The sequence below is a fragment of the Castor canadensis genome, chromosome 12 (genome assembly GCF_047511655.1).
Source record: "Castor canadensis chromosome 12, mCasCan1.hap1v2, whole genome shotgun sequence".
Lineage (NCBI taxonomy): Eukaryota > Metazoa > Chordata > Mammalia > Rodentia > Castoridae > Castor > Castor canadensis.
This window is the reverse complement of record NC_133397.1, coordinates 8,970,399-8,987,438: the sequence shown is the minus strand read 5'-3', so window position 1 is coordinate 8,987,438 and position 17,040 is coordinate 8,970,399. Positions and strand designations below refer to the sequence as shown.

At 34.6% G+C, this 17,040-nt stretch overlaps 1 protein-coding gene across 1 annotated transcript in view; it reads left to right on the top strand.

Moving 5' to 3' along the window:
• The window catches only part of Rock2 (Rho associated coiled-coil containing protein kinase 2), a 157,585-nt gene that overhangs the window by 118,492 nt on the left and 22,053 nt on the right, over positions 1-17,040 (top strand). Inside the window, exons 9-21 of the mRNA XM_020161447.2 lie at positions 678-837; positions 2,523-2,583; positions 3,636-3,647; positions 4,889-4,968; positions 5,119-5,167; positions 5,765-5,900; positions 6,003-6,094; positions 6,329-6,575; positions 6,955-7,061; positions 10,551-10,710; positions 12,352-12,512; positions 12,834-13,018; positions 16,476-16,545. Coding sequence (XP_020017036.2) covers positions 678-837; positions 2,523-2,583; positions 3,636-3,647; positions 4,889-4,968; positions 5,119-5,167; positions 5,765-5,900; positions 6,003-6,094; positions 6,329-6,575; positions 6,955-7,061; positions 10,551-10,710; positions 12,352-12,512; positions 12,834-13,018; positions 16,476-16,545 — 1,520 coding nt within the window. The remainder of the gene's footprint in view (positions 1-677; positions 838-2,522; positions 2,584-3,635; positions 3,648-4,888; positions 4,969-5,118; positions 5,168-5,764; positions 5,901-6,002; positions 6,095-6,328; positions 6,576-6,954; positions 7,062-10,550; positions 10,711-12,351; positions 12,513-12,833; positions 13,019-16,475; positions 16,546-17,040) is intronic.

Sequence of the window (17,040 nt, the reverse complement as noted above, 5' to 3'; positions counted from 1 at the left end):
ACTAAATATTTTCTCGGTATCTTGTAAACTTACATATTTTTTAGCAATATTTTCCAATTCTTTTGTAATTAACAGTATACATTTCTTAATTTTCCAAGGGAAGTTTTTGTGAATCTCAATAATTTTCATAAGGAGGGGAATATAATTCTTTAATGTGAATGCACTTGAATTGATAAAACAATTATTTACAGAGACCATACTGTGGTATTGCATAGTATAGTGATTCATTTTTACTTTGTGTATACATGGCATTGATTCATTTTAAGGATAAGAAATATTTCTGTCTAAAGAATGTAGAGGGCTGGGAAGTGGCTCAAGTGGGAGAGTGTCTGCCTAGCAAGTGTGAAACCCTGAATTCAAACCCCAGTACCGCAAAGAGAAAAAAAAAAAATGTAGAAAATTGATGACTCAAAATATGTGTATAAGTTACTGCTACTTGTAATTTTTTTAGCGTCTAGGATAATATGATATGCCTTCCCTTATTTAATGTACTAATACATATTTAAAGCTGATCTAATAGAGTAATAAATGATAAAATTCTAATTCTATGAAATGATGAAATGGATGTTGCTAAAATTTTATATAATAAAATATACTGTGATTAATTATAAATTAATATCTCATAAGTCAAAGTATTTTGGTTGTGAATGAAATAATTTCTTTCTTTTATTTAACAGCGGCAGCTCCCGTAGTACCTGAACTCAGCAGTGATATAGACAGCAGCAATTTTGATGACATTGAAGATGATAAAGGAGATGTAGAGACTTTCCCAATTCCCAAAGCTTTTGTAGGGAATCAGCTGCCTTTCATAGGATTTACCTACTATAGAGAAAATTTGTATGTGATTTATTTAACTTCTATTGTCTTCATAGTCTTGCTGTAAGAGGATGTCTTATTTTGAGGCTGAATAATAGAAAATTAGTGTTTATTTGTTGTATTTATTTTTTTTAAATTTATTTCTTTTATTCATATGTGCATACAATGTTTGGGTCATTTCTCCCTTCTTCCCCTGCCCAATTTGTTTTATTTCAAAAGGACTATCAGAACTGTCTTTCATTTTATTTCATTATTTGATGTTTGAATGGTATATGATATCATTTGCAAATAATTGCAAGGAACTGATCCATAATCTTTTGAGGATATAGAATAAGACCAAATATCACCTCATGAAAGATAAAAGAATTATTTTGTTATAAAGAAGGGTAGAATTCACATTCATTTGCCTTTGAAAGATGCCAGGAGAATTTGAGATGGTTCAGAAGAAAAATCAAAAGCCACAATTCTTTTGAGTAGGAGTAGGGAGAAGTCTTAAGACCTCAGGGAAGAGAAAGCATTTTAGCTAAGGCTGACAATAGGAAAAGATTCTGAGTGGCCAGGATGTGGGGAGGCTGGGGAGAGTTATAGGGAGGTTAGGAGAGAATTACGATGAGGTGAATAGTGGAAGCAAAAGTTTTGAATGTAAGCACACATTGGGAGTAGTGTAGTCCAGTAGGGCTCAAACATCTGGATGTGCTACTGTATTGTGATTGTTTGGAGGACCTGATGAGACTGCACTTTTCTTGCCTGTAATCTCTGCATTTAGCATGGAGCCTGATGAAAAGTCGTTCAGTAAATAATTGTTAACTGAAGTGAGTACTGAACATAAATTAGAGAATAGATTGAAGTCAGAGTTTAGGGGAAGAATAACACAATAAATAATTGCTACAGGCTCTGCTAAGGGAGTTTTGATTGACAGGCAATGAAAGCTTAAATAGTTGGATGAGGCATTTGAGAAATTTTTTGCATATCCATGTGTGTAATGGTTGGAGTAATCAGCTGTCACAGTTTGGTTTCCTCAGCTCTGGTTCTTAGGAGAAAACATGGGATTTTTATAATAAAACCAGGAAAATCCTGGCAAACTAGAATAGGTTGGGCACCCTCCTAATATTTGAAAAGTTTGCATAATCATGCAAGCTGAGGATATAAGTGTTAGGCGAAACCCACGCATGTTTGTCTGCAGTGGGGGAGGACCCAATTAAGAGAGAGAAAAAGAAAATAACACTAAAACACGAGTGATGATTTATATTTTAAGACCTGCAGATCATGGGATGTCTACTTTGAAAAAAAGCTGCTTCTTTCTAGAAGATGGGGTAGAAGAAGAATACAATAGTTACAGAGACTCAAATGAAGACTGGTGGCATGGCTCAACTGGTAGAGCATTGGCATAGTTAATGCAAGGTCCTGAGTTCAACCCCCAGTTGGGGAGCAGACCTCAAATGAGATGAAGAAGGAAGTCTAGATCCAGTCCCAATAAAATTAGACTAGGGCCATCATATAGAGAAAGGCAAGAAAAGTTTACCATTTTGTATTTCTGAAAATGGTATAAATATCCAGAAGCAAAACTATACTTCATATAAAAGAATAGATTTAAGTGAAAAGAAAGAAAAATCTTTGTGGCTGATATTTAATTCTGAGAATAACTTGATTGAATAAGACATTGTATTAACAATGAAATGCAAAAGAATTTTCTTCTTTCCTTGTAGGTTATTAAGTGACTCTCCATCTTGTAGAGAAAATGATTCAGTACAATCAAGGAAAAATGAAGTATGTATACATTTTGGTGATACTAGGGTTTGAACTCAGGGCCTCACACTTATTAGATGGACACTGTACTGCTTAAGCCAGACACAGCCTTTTTATATTTCATTATTTTTCACAATAGGGTCTCACATTTTTGCCTGGAGCCATCAATTGTCCTCTATCTTATAGCCTCCTGGGTAGCTAAGATCATAGATAAGCACACACCACCATGCCTACGTTATTGATTGAGATGGAGTCCTACTAAGTTTTTGCTTGGGCACCACAAACCACATTCCTCCCAATCTCTGCCTCCCAAGTAGCTGGCATTAACAGGCATGAGTCACTGCATCCCACCAATAATTTTTTTAAATGCTCTTGTTCACTTGATGCTACTTTCTTTCTTTTTCTTTTTTTTTTTTTTGAGACAGGGACTCACTATATATATAGTGCAAACTTGCTCTGAACTCACAATCCTCCTACCTCAGCCTCCCAAATGCTGGGATTACAGGCATGTATCACCACATACCATGCCCAGCTTCATGTTACATTTTGAATCATAAGATGGCATTTGTTGTGTGATGCAATTCAACATAACATTGAAATGATTCGTTTATGTAAATAGTATAATTGTTTGAGACATGATGGCTAGTAAAAAGATGAATTATAATGTCTTTAGGATTAATGTAGTAGCAAAGTGACAGAATGAGTTTTATAAACAGCTATAAAAATACCAGTTAGAAAACTTTATGATCTTAGTGCTGTGAAAGATTACAGATAGTAAGCTATAAAGTACAGATGTAGGGAAGAGATTCAAATTCTGACTTCCTATTTTAAAATGTATATAAAGGATTTCCTTCAGAGTGCTAATGGTATTTTGGGACTCCTATAATTTGTCATTGGCACAAAGCTAAATCATAGACACATATGCATAAATTACAACAATAAACATTTTTCCTTGAAATTTATGAAAAAGTAGAAAAATAAGTTAGATAATTTTGATAGGACTTTTGTTTTAGGAATTTTACAAAGCATAAATAGCATGGTAATGTTTCTTTTTTGTTTGTTTGTTTTAATAGGAAAGTCAAGAGGTATGTTGTCAAATTATTGAAAAACTCAGCAGTCTAGTGATATTGTAATATAGTCACAATCTACCTTCCATTTGGAGTACAACATCTATCCAAGAGAGAAGTTCCCAACCTTTTTTCTACCAAGTATCCCTTTTGTTTTCCTCTGGATCTGTTGTTTAAAATACATATTCTGTAATTTTCTTGTTTTTATTTGCCAAGGATTTATAACTGGTAGCAAGAACTTCTGGTTAGCTTGTAATAAGTAGTGTGCTCAAACTTAATGCAGTAGGAGGAAAGCAGTTAAGCTTGACTAGTTTGTTAGCTTATATATTCTTATTTGGGGACAGTAATGTTTTCCTAAGATACACGAGGTATTTAAGAAAGCACGGACAACGTAATCACTAGACAGAATGTGGAAAGAGCGTTGGCTTTGGAATCTGGTAGATCTGGATTAGGTTTTATCACTACCACGGGTTAGGTGTGCTATCTTGCCATGGATATTCTCCTTGCTTTGAATTTTGGTTTCTTTATCAAATAGATATAACACCATTGTCTTCTTATGGCTTCTGTAGAATTAATAAGACAACTCTTGTAAAGTAAGGTACCAGAGGAACTCAAAAAGTTACATCCTTTTCAAAGGAAATAATACTTAAAAACTGGATGACTTAATAGTTTCTGTATGGTTAGTTTGCTTAAAGACCAGCACAGTTAGGTAAGCTGAGGGTAGGACTTAGAAATTAATTAACTATCATTTATTTAAGACCCATTGATTATTTATTAATGACAGTAGTGTGCCCAGCACTGTGTAGGAAAGTACAATAGAAAAAAAAGAGTTTATCTCTCATTTTTAAAAACAACATATCTGACTATATTCGGTAGAATATTCTGAATATTTACTTCAAATGTAGACGTTTTATCTTCATCTTAATAGTACAGTATTTTCAAATAAAGAAGAAGAATCTATAGAAGAACAGTGGTATCTATACCAGAAATAGTATCCATTATTTGTAACAAATTTGAATCTTGAGGTCATAGAATAGTTTTGCCAAAGTGAGAGCTTCTCTACTCATGTTTGTGCAAGTGTTCATACATGTACACTGTGATGGAAGAGAGGTGGGGGGTTGCCTCTTAAAAGTCTTATTTAGCAGGCACAAATACTGTACACTGTAAAGGAGAGCATATAAAGTAGAAAGGCAAAATAAGCCAGTCATTGTTTTGGTCTCATCTTTAAATGTGACCAAAACTTAGTTTGTTTTTTACAGATTCAGAAAAAAGTATATACACTAGAAGAACAACTTACCAATGAGATACAAGCCAAAGAAGAGCTAGAGCAAAAGTGCAAGTATGTTTTCTATATAAATACTCTATTTTACAATTTAAATATTTTACAAAATAAAAGAAGAGCTATAAAGTAATTATATACTTTTATAGACTATGCTTTTATCACAAATTAAAATTATCTTATTTACTGTTTCATTTTGAAATTCTTTAGATCTATTAATACTCGCCTGGAGAAAACCACCAAGGAGTTAGAAGAGGAGGTAAATTTTTCTGTGTTTTTTTTTTTTGTTGTTGTTGTTGTTTGTGTTTTGTTTTGTTTTTTGGTAGTACTAGGTACCTATACTTCTGTTTTTGTTAGTGAAAATCTTTGATGTCTGACTTACTGAGAGAACTAGTATCTTGACAGATAGTACTATGTGGTACATTGGTAAACAAGACCAAAATTATAGGGTAACTTCTGTTACCTAGGCTTCATTCTGTTTTTACAACCTTGAGTTAATTTAGTATCTGTAGGTATTCCAAGTTAAAAAAAAAAAATTGCCTTTGTATTGTTATTATAATGGCATGGTTTAAAAACACAAAGTGACTTTTTTAATTGCTATTCATATAGTTAGTGTTAAACAATGATGGTTCAGTAGTGATGGAAAATTACAGAGTTTGACTTTCAATAGTAAATAAAATGTTTATGGTCTTCACTGTTTAAAAGTAGTTTGCTATTGTACAAACATGAGAAGCATTAATAGTTTTACCAAAACTGTATCAGCCTAAGGTCCCTTATCTGTTTGAAGTAACTGAAATGTTCTGATTTGATTTTTGTGGATCCTTCTTATTGATAATGGCATTAAATTTTACTTCAGATTACCTTAAGGAAAAATGTGGAATCAGCATTAAGACAGTTGGAAAGAGAAAAGGCACTTCTTCAGCACAAAAATGCAGAGTATCAGCGGAAAGCTGATCATGAGGCAGACAAGAAACGAAATTTGGAAAATGATGGTTTGTGGTGTACAATATTAAATGCTTACCAAGAAAAATCTTGTGTGTGTGTGTGTGTGTGTTGTGTTGAAACTTGCCACTGAAATCCTTTTTTAATCATAGTTAACAGCTTAAAAGATCAACTTGAAGATTTGAAAAAAAGAAATCAGAACTCTCAAATCTCCACTGAGAAAGTAAATCAACTCCAGAGACAAGTAGGTAGATCTCAGTTTGTAAAAAGATACTGAGTTTTATTTACAATGGCCTGTTAACATTTATTGTAATTGGCATGCTGCAAAAAGGCCTTTGTCTCTAATTATAAGAGAAGTCCTTAGGAAAAGACTTTTAGGTTTTTGCTTATTTTAAATAGTTTGTAATGGAGTAATAAATTGGTGTCTTTTCATTAAATATAACTGTGCTTATTTGTTTGCTTTTGAATGGAATAACAGCTAGATGAAACCAATGCTTTGCTGCGAACAGAATCTGATACTGCAGCCCGGTTAAGAAAAACCCAGGCAGAAAGTTCAAAACAGATTCAGCAGCTAGAATCTAACAATAGAGATCTACAGGATAAAAACTGCCTGCTGGAGACTGCCAAGTTAAAACTTGAAAAGGAATTTATCAATCTTCAGTCAGCTCTGGAATCTGAAAGGAGGGACCGGACCCACGGATCGGAGATCATTAATGATTTACAGGGTATGAAAGTAGAGATTGCACTAGAATTAACTTTGGTGATCCGTATTTTGGAAATAATTTTAGATGGTGGATAATACGCTATAGGTAGCACATTTTTAAGTGTGATACTACTATGTAAAGTTAACATTAGAAATCATATATACAAAATTTTATGAATTGAAGATTTACTTTAAAGTAGTATGCCAGTATCAGATAGATTCCTTAGGTGGTACTTTGGCCTTCAGTTGAATTAACTGAAAAGCACTATGCTGACACATATAAAACTGGCTCACAAATAGCAGTTCCAAAATTTGAGGCAGCTTCCAAATTCTTTACTTTTGATTAAATGTATATGTAACTTTGTGGGTATATTGTTTCTAAAAAAATTCTTAATTTTTAGGTAGAATATCTGGCCTAGAAGAAGATTTAAAAACTGGCAAAATATTACTAGCAAAAGTAGAGCTGGAGAAGAGACAACTTCAGGAGAAGTTCACTGATTTGGAAAAGGTAAAACATGTTAAGCTTTACTTTTTCATGTAAGAAAACAACAGTAGTGTTTCAGACGAGAAAAGTTATTCTAAGATAAGGGAAATCACTAACAAGAATATTTTCATATGCTCATGGACTCTTTTATATTTAAACTTGGTTGTATAGGCAAGGGATATATATTGTAAGGCTTATTACCATGGCATATACAAGTAACCTTCAGTGTGCTGGATGCTCCTGAAGTTTAGAGACTCCTTGAGTTTCTATAAGAGGATGCTTCTTTCTAGTGATCCAGGGAAAATTCAAATTTTGACTCAAATAATGCATAGTTATCATGACATGACTTTTGACATTTAGAAGTTTTCTTTTAAAATATCCTAAGCCAGGAATGATTTCTTGGTTCTATGTAGTTAGGTTTTTATTTTTATGTACTTGCTTATTCATTCACTTGAATGTTTAGTGCGTCTTCTTTGATTGAAGTATCAGAATGCTGTCCTTGCATTTAATAATATCACAGTCTGAGGGGTAATTTTAAAAGTAACAATGAAGCCCACAGATGATTCAAAGCAGCATGTAAATAGAATGAGATAGATGTGGACGGGATGCCTATTCGGTATGGAAGGCAAGTACCTCTGACAGGAAAAGGCCCACTCATTGTGCGAGAACACCCCGAACAAAGGTAGAAGATGGAAAATACCAAAGGCACTGTTTATTTAAGTACAAAGTGTCCAATGTTTCTGAAGTATAAGAGTAGAAGTCAGAAAACTTCAGTCTTCTAAAGGCAGGATAGCAAATATTTTAGGTTGTATGGACTATTAGGTCTGTTGCAACTACTCAGCCCTATTGCAATTTGTAAAGGAAGGCATTATGGCTACCTCTCAAGGAAACTTTAAAAAGAAAAGTAGACATCAAGCCAAAATTGGCCTGCGGATCACAATATGATCTCTTTTTTTGGGGGCAATAGGGGTGCTAGGGATTGAACCCAGGGCCTTATGAATGCTAGGCAAGCACTGTACCATTGAGCTACACCCCCAGCCCTACACAATAATTCTTCATACAAGAGTATGAGGAATTCAGTGGCCAGAGTAAGATACATAACTAGGCATGAGCCCAATACTGTAAGATTTTGAAAAGTCTGTTTTGGGGAACTTAAAAAACTAAATTCTCCCAAAACTAATGAACCAATAAAGAAATGGGCACGTGAACTAAACAGAACTTTCTCAAAAGAAGAAATTCAAATGGCCAGAAAACACATGAAAAAATGCTCACCATCTCTAGCAATAAAGGAAATGCAAATTAAAACCACACTAAGATTCCACCTCACCCCTGTTAGAATAGCCATCATCAGCAACACCAACAACAACAGGTGTTGGCGAGGATGCGGGGAAAAAGGAACCCTCTTACACTGTTGGTGGGAATGTAGACTAGTACAACCACTCTGGAAAAAAATTTGGAGGCTACTTAAAAAGCTGGACATCGATCTACCATTTGATCCAGCAATACCACTCTTGGGGATATACCCAAAAGACTGTTACTCCAGAGGCACCTGCACATCCATGTTTATTGCGGCACTATTCACAATAGCCAAGTTATGGAAACAGCCAAGATGCCCCACCACTGACGAATGGATTAAGAAAATGTGGTATCTATACACAATGGAGTTTTATGCAGCCATGAAGAAGAACGAAATGTTATCATTCGCTGGTAAATGGATGGAATTGGAGAACATCATTCTGAGTGAGGTTAGCCTGGCCCAAAAGACCAAAAATCGTATGTTCTCCCTCATATGTGGACATTAGATCAAGGGCAAACACAACAAGGGGATTGGACTATGAGCACATGATAAAAGCGAGAGCACACAAGGGAGGGGTGAGGATAGGTAAGACACCTAAAAAACTAGCTAGCATTTGTTGCCCTTAATGCAGAGAAACTAAAGCAGATACCTTAAAGCAACTGAGGCCAATAGGAAAAGGGGACCAGGAACTAGAGAAAAGGTTAGATCAAAAAGAATTAACCTAGAAGGTAACACCCACGCACAGGAAGTCAATGTGAGTCAATGCCCTGTATAGCTATCCTTATCTCAACCAGCAAAACCCCTTGTTCCTTCCTATTATTGCTTATACTCTCTCTACAACAAAATTAGAGATAAGGGCAAAATAGTTTCTGCTGGGTATTGAGGGGGGGGGAGAGGGAGGGGGCGGAGTGGGTGGTAAGGGAGGGGGTGGGGGCAGGGGGGAGAAATGAACCAAGCCTTGTATGCACATATGAATAATAAAAGAAAAATGAAAAAAAAAAAAAGAAAAGTCTGTTTTGAAACTGAGAATATAGTCTCTAAGTAATGGGCCAGCCACCAAAGGGGTTAAATTAGATGATCCTATTAGAGACATATTTAAGATAGGTTATTATCTCACTGTACTATGGGGAGAATAGATTTGAGGACTAGATGCAAGAAGATTACTTGGGAGACTTTCAGTAATTCAGATGGACTTAAGTTGAGCAATGGTTTAGAACATGGGAATATAGATAACTCAGAAACACTGAGGGAGGACTATGTGGCAGCACTTATAATTGATTTGGTATGGTATGGAAGTAGTAGTCACGGATGAGTAGGTTATGACAAGATACAGAGTGGTGCAGTTAGTTAATAAGGAATAAAGAAAAATAACTAATTTAGAGACAGCGATAAATCCATTTTAGTCCTCTGAAGTTTGAAATACCTTTGTAAAAGCCAAGTTAGGATGTCTACAAGGCAGTAAGCCCTGGTACTAGAAGCTAGAAATGTTTGAGTCATTGGTGTGTAAGTTGCTGAAACTATGTGAGAGGAAGAAAACTGTAGAGTCATGATTATTCACAACAGTATATTACTCCATTGGTATAGTTTGGTGTACTTCATTATGTAGTTTGAAAAGACATTTTTAGTATTACAGATTTTTTTGAAAAAAAGAAATACTTGTATCATCTGATATGTACTATAAAAATTAAGGAGGTAGAAAATCTCAGTTATATATAGAAAGTAGACTGACTGACGTGTTATCAAAGATTCTTCATTTAAAACAAGTCTCTGGCTGGGGATGTAGCTCGGTGGGAGAGTAGTTGTCCAGCATGCACAAAGCCCTGGATTCCATCCCCACCACTGCCTTTAAAACACAGCAAAAGTCTCCTAAGTGAATGGTAAGAGATCTTGAAGTTTTTTTTTTTTTAATGTAGCAAAGAGGAAGTGAAGTGTGTTTTAAAAGTTTGGGAAATAATCCTGTAAGAAGAGGAGATGTTGAGAATAACCTCTGGTCCCTTTCTTGAGATTAAACAGTCTCAATGCAGAAGCATGGCAGGGGTGCAGGAGGAATGAAGAAGCAGACGGCGTAGATTACTGTTGCAGGAAGTTTGGATGAAGAGAGGAGAGAAAATACTGAGCATTCTTAATAAGTCTGCTTTAAAACAATTTAGAAAGTTTTGAAATTGTGAGCCAGCTTATTTTTTTTATTGATAGCTGCCATTTACAATCTTTAATAGGAAAAGAGCAACATGGAAATAGATATGACATACCAATTAAAAGTTATACAACAGAGCTTAGAACAAGAGGAAGCTGAACACAAGACCACAAAAGCACGACTAGCAGATAAAAATAAGATCTACGAGTCCATTGAAGAAGCTAAATCAGAAGCCATGAAAGGTACGCGGTTTTAGAAGAGTTTTCTAGCAATGTTTCCCCGAGAATTGATTCTGTATACTACTCTAGCTTTGAAAAATGTTTATATTTTACTGCTAGATGTTGGGAACTGAAAAGAAGAATGCTATTAGAAAAGGTTGCATACTTGTTTTTCCTTTGCATCTTCATAACATTCATTTCTAAGATTGTAAGGCCCAAATTCATAATTATTCAACCGAATTTTTAAGTCTAAGAGAAATTCCCTAATTCAGTGATAACAATAGTGAAAAGTATACAGTGTGACATTCTAGCTATATTTACTCAGGTTTTTTTGTTGTTGTTGTTTTGCAGTGCTGGGCTTGAACTCAGGGTCCACACCTTGAGCCACTCCACCAGCCTTTTTTTGAAATAGGTTTTTTTTCGAGATAGGGTCTCATGAACTGTTTGCCTGGGCTGGCTTCGAATCTTGATCCTCCTGATTTCTGCCTCCTGAGAAACTAGAATTACAGGTGTGATCCATGGGTGCCCAGTTTATCTTCTCAGATTTGAGGGATGAATTCTTTTTTTGTATTATTTTTGATGATAATTTCACATTTCACCAACTGTGTTAAAAAAATTGTTCCCAGTTTATATAAGGTGAAGATTTTAAAATAATATCTAGTCTAAACATATATATTTACTGAATGTTTTTGGACTATGAAGTGATGAAGATATCAGCCAGATTCAGTCAAAGCCATGCAATACTAATAGATACCAAAGCTAACTTTTACAAACCAGTCTTGGCTTAGAATTGTCTTAGGATAATTTCTTGTTTTCCAAATTGTTTATAATTATAATGAATTTGAAATCCCAAAAGTAATTATTACTTTAAATTATTCTTGTGGAAGTCTTAAACTCTGGAATAGAAATTTCATCTCATATTGAAGCATAACATTGTAACTTAGCAAAAATAGCCTTTTAATTACATATAATTAAAATAGCAGATTTTAAAAATTAAAACCATTTGAATTTAAGACACTAATTTAGATGATAAGAAACAAAATAAGTGTCTTATTTAGAAAAATCTAATTGAAAGAGAGCATGTTAGTGCACCATGTTCCCTTGTCCATGGCCTAGAAATGTCGAATTACTTTTGTTCACGTGTAATTTACGTGCAGTAAAATGTAAACATTATTGATGTTTGTGATTCACTCACAAAATTACCACCAAAACAAGGTATAGAATATCTTTGTAACCTCAGCTCCTGGCACGTTTTTGAGCACCTTCAGAGTAATGTATTAATGTGGAGGACAGAGAATCCACCTGGAGTGTTTCACAGTAAAAATAATAACACTGAGAGACACGGGGTGGCAGGGAAATAAGAGAATCTTTATTTAAAGATGTCAGCATCTCAGAGAACCATAAATAAAGGCAGAATTATCTTGTTTCCATTAGAATGTATATACAATCACAGAGTATGATACATTTTATTCCTGCAAATGAAACTTCTAATTTCTAAGCATAAAATTTTTGACATTTCAAATGTATTGAGAGGAGTGATAGAAATATTAAGTTGGAAATGAATGAAAATGTAATAGTAAGGTATTGCTGTCATTTTATCGATACTGTCATATTTGACAAGCTTTTACTTACAAATTCATTATTATGTCCATTTTTATGAAACAGAAATGGAGAAGAAGCTCTTGGAGGAAAGGTCTTTAAAACAGAAAGTGGAGAACCTATTACTGGAATCTGAGAAAAAATGCTCTCTCCTGGACTGTGACCTCAAACAGTCACAGCAGAAATTAAATGAGCTCCTTAAACAGAAAGATGTGCTAAATGAGGATGTAAGTATGAATTCTAATAATACATAAGAATAAACTAGTTTTCTTTATAAAGGAGACTAATAATAAGCTTTAAAATTTTCTTATAATAATAGTCCATACACTCTTGGCTTTTTTTGATGATACGGTAAACAAATCAAAATTTAATTTTAAGTTATTTTTACCTTAAGATTATATTTTATTTTAAAATATATTTATAACATTCTTAGGAATATACATATAAGTATTTTACTGTGAGATGAATGGAAAAAAATCTGTTTATCACCATATTTATTACCAGCTTCATTCCTAAGAAAAATCAAACTAATTTACTTATATTTTTAGGTTCGAAATTTGACATTAAAAATAGAGCAAGAAGCTCAGAAACGCTGCCTTACACAAAATGACCTGAAGATGCAAACACAGCAAGTGAACACACTGAAGATGTCAGAAAAGCAGTTAAAACAAGAGAATAATCATCTCATGGAAATGAGAATGAGCTTGGAAAAACAAAATGCTGAACTTCGAAAGTAAGTTAACTGGTTGAGAGAGTTTGAATATGCATAATTATCCATTTGTCTGAATTTTGGTTTATCTGGGAATTTTCTTTTAACCATTTCACTTTCTTGAACACATTTTCTCTTCTATACAAGCTACTTGTTGTCCTTAAAGATTAGATTTGTTTACCAATGCCACCTAATCATGGTGTTCTCTACTCCTTGCCCTTGAGGTCCTTTTTTAGGTCTGCCACACAAACTTACTGTTTGTGTGCTTATTTGTTGGGTTTGTTTCTAGGACTTGCCAAGTGTTTGACTGTTAAGCAAGCACCATATAACATAAATTTTTAATCATTTTATAGGATGTATTCTAGTGCTCTACTTAATTTATTTAAGAAGTGGAAAACATATAGTATTAAAAATTAGAGCAAATATAGAATTAAAGTTTGTTCTACTTTCTATTAGTAGTAGAATTACTTCCTCCCAGTCATGATCAAAGGTCATGTTAGATCTCAGTTATTTGATGAGAGGGAAGGGAGTATGAGAGTGTGACAGGTGAGGCTTTGGGCCCAGCACACTGTGGTGTGAGTATCACTTCCAGTACTTACTAGTTGACCAATGACCAACACTGGGAAAAATGTTTAACCTTTCTGAGCGTCTGTCATATCTGCAAGTATTAGCGTCCTTGTTAACGATTTATGAAAAGTGGTTAGCATACAATAAATGTTAGGGACTTTTACTACTATACCTATTACTACACCAGTAACTATGAGGGCTACTCTATTGTCACAATAGAGTAGACAGGTCAGAAAGACAGACACTGTCTAGGAGAGGATGTTTAAATATTCAAGTAGACTTTGTTCTTTTTACCAATTCATTTATTGCCTGGTAAGCCTAGACTTGATTAAACTTGTTGTTTAATCTTAAGTTTAAACTTGATGAAGTTTCAACTTTTAAAACTAGAGCAGACGTGGTGATTAAAATCTATAATCCCTAAGAAAATGTGGTATCTATACACAATGGAATTTTATGCAGCCATGAAGAAGAACGAAATGTTATCATTTGCTGGTAAATGGATGGAATTGGAGAACATCATTCTGAGTGAGGTTAGCCTGGCTCAAAAAACCAAAAATCGTATGTTCTCCCTCATATGTGAACATTAGATCAAGGGCAAACACAACAAGGGGATTGGACTTTGAGCACATGATAAAAGCGAGAGCACACAAGGGAGGGGTGAGGATAGATAGGTAAGACACCTAAAAAACTAGCTAGCATTTGTTGCCCTTAACGCAGAGAAACTAAAGCAGATACCTTAAAGCAACTGAGGCCAATAGGAAAAGGGGAACAGGTACTAGAGAAAAGGTTAGATCAAAAAGAATTAACCTAGAAGGTAACACCCACGCACAGGAAATCAATGTGAGTCAATGCCCTGTATAGCTATCCTTATCTCAACCAGCAAAAACCCTTGTTCCTTCCTATTATTGCTTATACTCTCTCTACAACAAAATTAGAAATAAGGGCAAAATAGTTTCTGCTGGGTATTTGGTGGGGGGGAGAGGGAGGAGGCGGAAGGGTGGTAAGGGAGGGAGGGGGTGGGGGCAGGGGGCAGAAATGAACCAAGCCTTGTATGCACATATGAATAATAAAAGAAAAATGAAAAAAAAAATAAAATAAAATCAGAAAAAAAAATAAAATAAAATCTGTAATCCCAGTTATGGGACGAGGTGTATATAGGACGATCACAGCCCAAGTCTGGCAATGGAAAAAAACACAAGACCCTATCCGAAAAATAACTGAAGCAAAAAAGAGCTGGAGATGTGGCTCAAGTGGTATAATGCCTGCTTAGCAAGTGCAAGACTTTGAGTTCCAAACTCCTCAGTACCACAAATAAATAAACAAATGCCAGAAATTGTAATGACATTCAAACATCTTTGGTTTTTTGTTGTCTGTTTTATTTTCCTGTATCTTAGCTTTATTCTTCAAAAAGATCCTGATATTAAAATTATACAGAGGTTTGCTACAGGTGGGCCTACCTGCTGCTGCTAGGATAGTTTTGAATCTTGACCTTTCATAGTTCATATATTATTAATTAGCATCTTTTACTTCTTTTATTTTTACTTTGGAGTTTTGTTTTTGAGACAGGGTCTCTCTGTGTATCCTAGGCTTGCCTTGAACTCAGTATGTAGCCCAGGCTGGCCTCAAATTCTCGATCCTCATGGGTCAGCCTTCTGAGTGCTGGAATTGTAGGTGTGTGCCACCTTGTCTGGCATCTGTCACATTTTTTACTCCTAGGGAAATACGAAGCATGAATTCTCAGTAATACAATCATCAATAATAAGATCTAGAGCTAACACAGATTAATTACATTGTGTCATAACTTCCTTTTTACCCAGTGAGTAAACAAAGTAACCAAATTATATTAAGTGGCAATGAGGAGAAGAGGCCTGAGTAACACACAGATTGAACATGGTGAATTCAATCATTTGCTTTGTCTTAGTCTTTCTTGCTGTATTAATGCCCAAGTATTATTCACATTTTATTAATAGCAAAATATGCAGAACTGTATTTTAAAGAATACATACAAAGTTTCCATTTGTGAATGAGAGGTCTTTCTTTTTCTATAGGAGGTAACATCTTAGTTTATTGTGCTTCCAGACTTTTTCTGTACCAGTATGTAGATAACTGCAAATATATGTAAGATTGAGTTTTTCCTTATTTCTTTTTTCTTTTCTTTTTAGTTTTTCCTTATTTGTTTTTTAATTATGTCGTAGAAATTGTGTTGTTCTCCAGATTTTTTGTTCCCCTTATCTTTGACTTGGAAGAAGTACAATTTTTTTTATGTTTTTAAAATAAACCTGGACTTTAACATAAAATTTCAAGTTTCTTAAATGGGATGTTAAGCTCATTGTTATTTATTTCATTTTATTTACAATTGAAGGTTAATGTACAAAAAATGTACACAACTCATAATTGTAAAGCTCAGTAAATCTTATAAAGTGTACAATCTGTGTAGTCACCATCCTCCAGTTTTTAAGGTACTATGAACCTATTCGGTGGGCATTTATAGCTGACCTCAGCATATGTTGTAGGACTCAGTAATTCAGAGTTGGTTTAATATAACACTGTTTTGTCTTAGAATCCTTTTATTCTGAAAAGTGAGGGTTTCAAAGAGTTTTTTGTTTATGTGATATCTAATGATACTTGTTGAGTTAAAAATTAAAAGTGAAAAACTTAAAACACAAGCACGTGTTTCATTAGCTGAGGAACTGATGTCATAATATGTCGTGTAGCCTCAAGAAAAGTCCATACAAAGTAGTGAAGGGATGAGAGATTTCAAAAGCAGTGATGCACTTAGGATTAGCCTGAAAATGATTGGACCTCTGACATTCTTTGAAAGGGACTCCAGAGTTCCCCAGACCTTACTTCCAGAGTGACTGGTTTAAAATGTTTGTAACTTAACTTCTAAGCCTTTGGTTCATTGTCTTCATAGAGAACGGCAGGATGCAGATGGGCAAATGAAAGAGCTGCAAGATCAACTTGAAGCAGAACAGTATTTCTCAGTAAGTTCTAGACACATTAATTTGAAATTGACATAGTTGTAGAATTTTTTTTTAATCCTTACTGCACAGCCAGGAGAATTCTTTGTTTTACTTAAGTTAATTTGGTGGTACGGTTTGAACTCAGGGCCACATGCCTGCTAGGCAAGCACTCTTTATCACTTGAGCCATTCACCTCAACGCTTTTTGCTTTACTTATTTTTAGAATAGGGTCTTGCATCTTTGCCTGGGCTAGCTTCTCTGTCTCCTCAGTAATTGGAATTATAGGCATGAGACACTATGCCCTGCCCAGAATGATTTTCTTTAAAATAGATTCTATGACAAATGTCTGACAGAACTTTGGGTGGGGTATTTAATATCATGTAGCTAAAATAAAAAGTACTGAGTGGAATAGGGGTGTGGCTTAAGTGGTAGTGTACCTGCCTAGCTAGCATGAGGCCCTGAGTTTGAACTCTAGTACTGCAAAAAAAAAAAAAAAGTACTAGGCAAAAGAATGTG